This window comes from Mandrillus leucophaeus, unplaced genomic scaffold (assembly GCF_000951045.1).
Source record: "Mandrillus leucophaeus isolate KB7577 unplaced genomic scaffold, Mleu.le_1.0 Scaffold260, whole genome shotgun sequence".
NCBI lineage: Eukaryota > Metazoa > Chordata > Mammalia > Primates > Cercopithecidae > Mandrillus > Mandrillus leucophaeus.
The window spans coordinates 1,817,991-1,820,490 of NW_012102699.1; the positions used below are offsets into that span (position 1 = coordinate 1,817,991).

The 2,500-nt window shown below is 55.6% G+C and overlaps 1 protein-coding gene and 1 pseudogene across 1 annotated transcript in view; both read right to left on the reverse strand.

Moving 5' to 3' along the window:
* The window catches only part of LOC105542512 (forkhead box protein B2-like), a 3,897-nt gene extending 2,765 nt beyond the window's left edge, over nt 1–1,132 (reverse strand). The window contains exon 1 of the mRNA XM_011984095.1: nt 927–1,132. Within this exon, the coding sequence (XP_011839485.1) occupies nt 927–1,132 (206 nt within the window). The remainder of the gene's footprint in view (nt 1–926) is intronic.
* Nucleotides 1,133–1,395: 263 nt separating this feature from the next.
* The window catches only part of LOC105542513, a 26,070-nt pseudogene continuing 24,965 nt past the window's right edge, over nt 1,396–2,500 (reverse strand).

Below are 2,500 nucleotides of genomic sequence, written 5' to 3' on the forward strand. Positions count from 1 at the left end.
TGGCATCTCCCTCTTCCGACCCCTTCCTTTTACCCTTCCCTGTTTTCATCTACTCGCTCTGAGCTTCTCTATCCTTAAAAACCCTTTTTCCTAGGCTAGCCACTCCGGGTCAAGTTCAGAGTATCGTGTCCTCAAGGCCTCTTCTTGAGCCCCCAGTGACCAGAGGGCTGGAGGGAAAAACTCATGGGGAGGAAAGCATGGGGTGTTTTCGCCAAATGCCAAATTCATCTCAATTTTACTGCGCGCCAATTGCATGTGAGGCTCCAGGTGCAGAGAGACAGGAGACAGTATCCCAGCTCCACTATCGCCGTATGGAAGGCGAGAAGGACAGTAACTAGGAAATCACGAATAGAATATACAATAAGGGCTTGGCAGATGGAGGCTCCACACTTTCCTGGAGAGAGTGAGTTGGACAAGTTGAGGTTTCTCTGAGACGGCAATGTCTGAGCTGGGGCCAGAAGTAAGATTTGGGGGTTCAGAGGTCCCATCACCTGTGTGTGCTAGAAGGAAGTCTTTGCTATTCTTAGCATAGGGGTGTGGGGCCGGGGCTAGGCAGGAGGTGGAATGGAGATAATTAAATAGGGAGCAAAAATTATCAGTCCACAAAATCCTGGTGTGACCTGCGAGGGAGAGGTGGATGAACCCAGGCCTAAGGTCCTTCTGCTTGGAGGTTCCTGCTCTGCACTCATCCAAACACCCAGCAGGAAACCCCAGTTTACTGCAGGGAGAACCTGAAGTTGTATACTCGTTTTGGCTACCTTTGCCCTTTGGCTGGGAGGAAAAGCAGAGTTTAGAAACAAGTATACTCTCCGTTTCTGGGCCTGTTTCATTATTTGTAAAACAGGGTGGCTGAAGTTGGAAATTTCATGGATCCTTTCCCGTTAGGCGATTTGAGGAGAAAAGGGCATTTGGACACTATGGCTTACTCGATTTTCCCACGCCTAAACTCGAAGAAAGTCATCGGCCCAGCGGCTTGGGGGGCTGCCCCCTCACTGGCAACCTTGGTGACACCAGATCGGGTGTTTTCAGCTTCCGGCTTTTGGTGAGCTGCACGGTGGGACCACGTCTGTCCGCGGGGTGGCTTAGCCAGGTCGCAGGAGTGCCGTGAGCGGGTCAGGCTCATAATTTCCATCTTTAGCCAGGAGCTAAATCTCTGGCTAGCTCTATGTGGCCAGTTTGTCCTAGGCCAGGAGACGTCTGAGAATAGATGTTACAATTGAAGCTTGCAAGAAGGCCTGGGGGAAAGAGCAACTTCTTGGTCCTAAGCCCTTTTCAGAGGAGGATGTTTTCTCTTTCACTGTATGCCAGAAGCTTTCCTCCTGCCATAGGAGTTTCTGCGGGATTTTTGTCCGCTGAGACACTTTAGAGAGCCGAGCAGCGGACAGCCTCTTGGCCTCAGGAAGCCACAGAACTCCACGGACGCTCACAGTTTGACAAGAGCCCGCTGGAGTCAGGTGGCTCCTTTTCCTTGGAACAAGACGGGGCGACAACAGCCCTGTCCCAGCCCAGGAAGCTGGGGTCTCCTGCACCGCTGTCAGGCCTCTGCTGAGGAGCTCTGCGTGTCGCGCGCGTAAGGGCTCTCCAGACTTCGACCCCACACGCAGCTCGAGCAAAGGGATCTTTTGTTGGTACCTCGGATAGCATCTCTTCCGCGGGTTGCTGGAACAGCAGAGTCTTCTTTTGGGGAGCAGCTCTGGGACCGTGCCCGTTGGTCACTTGCGGCGCCTGGGAACAAATCGAGGGGAGGGGCCCTTTAAAGACTCCCAGGACAAATCTTGGGCGCATAACACGAACCCTGAACACAAAAAAATGAGCCAGGTGCTCACGAGGTGAGCTTGCTACAGGCTGCAGACCCGCCGCCACAACCTCGGGTTCAGCGCCAAGGGACGCCAGGGGCTTGGCCAGTGTCTTCGGCCTCGGCAAGCAGAGTTCAGCTGGTCGGCTTCCACGCAACCTGGGACAAAACAGTCGCGGAGGCTGAGCGAAGCGCCCCAAGCCTCACGCTTCCACATTCAGGTTGTGCTTGGTAAGGGTAGAAAGTGCTCCCCACCACCGAGGCCACAGTCGTACGCGGCGGCCCAGGCCACAATGCGGCCTAGAGCGCAGACAGGGAGCTCGGGTCGCGTGTCTATTTTGGCGAGTGGCGGGCCGCGGCCGCCGCGGAGGATCCTGGGGGATTCCAAGCGCGGCGCGGGGCAGGGCTGCAGAGCTGGGGCCGCGGTGGGGGAGCGCGCTCTCCTCTTCCCCTACTTCCCGGGAGGTTAATTCCGACAAGTTTTGCAGGCGCGCAGTGGCACCGGCGGGGGCAGGAACGCGCGCGCTCCAGCTGCCTGCAGACCCCCGCTCAGGAAAAACAGATCGTGTAACCACCCTGGCACCAACCAGTCGGTTTCAAGTTTCCGCGAGTAATTTTTTTCTTTGTTTTTAAACAACTACTGCACTATCCAAATATTGGCTGGCGCTCAGGACGCTGGCAGGCAAATCATTGCCCCGGGCTTAG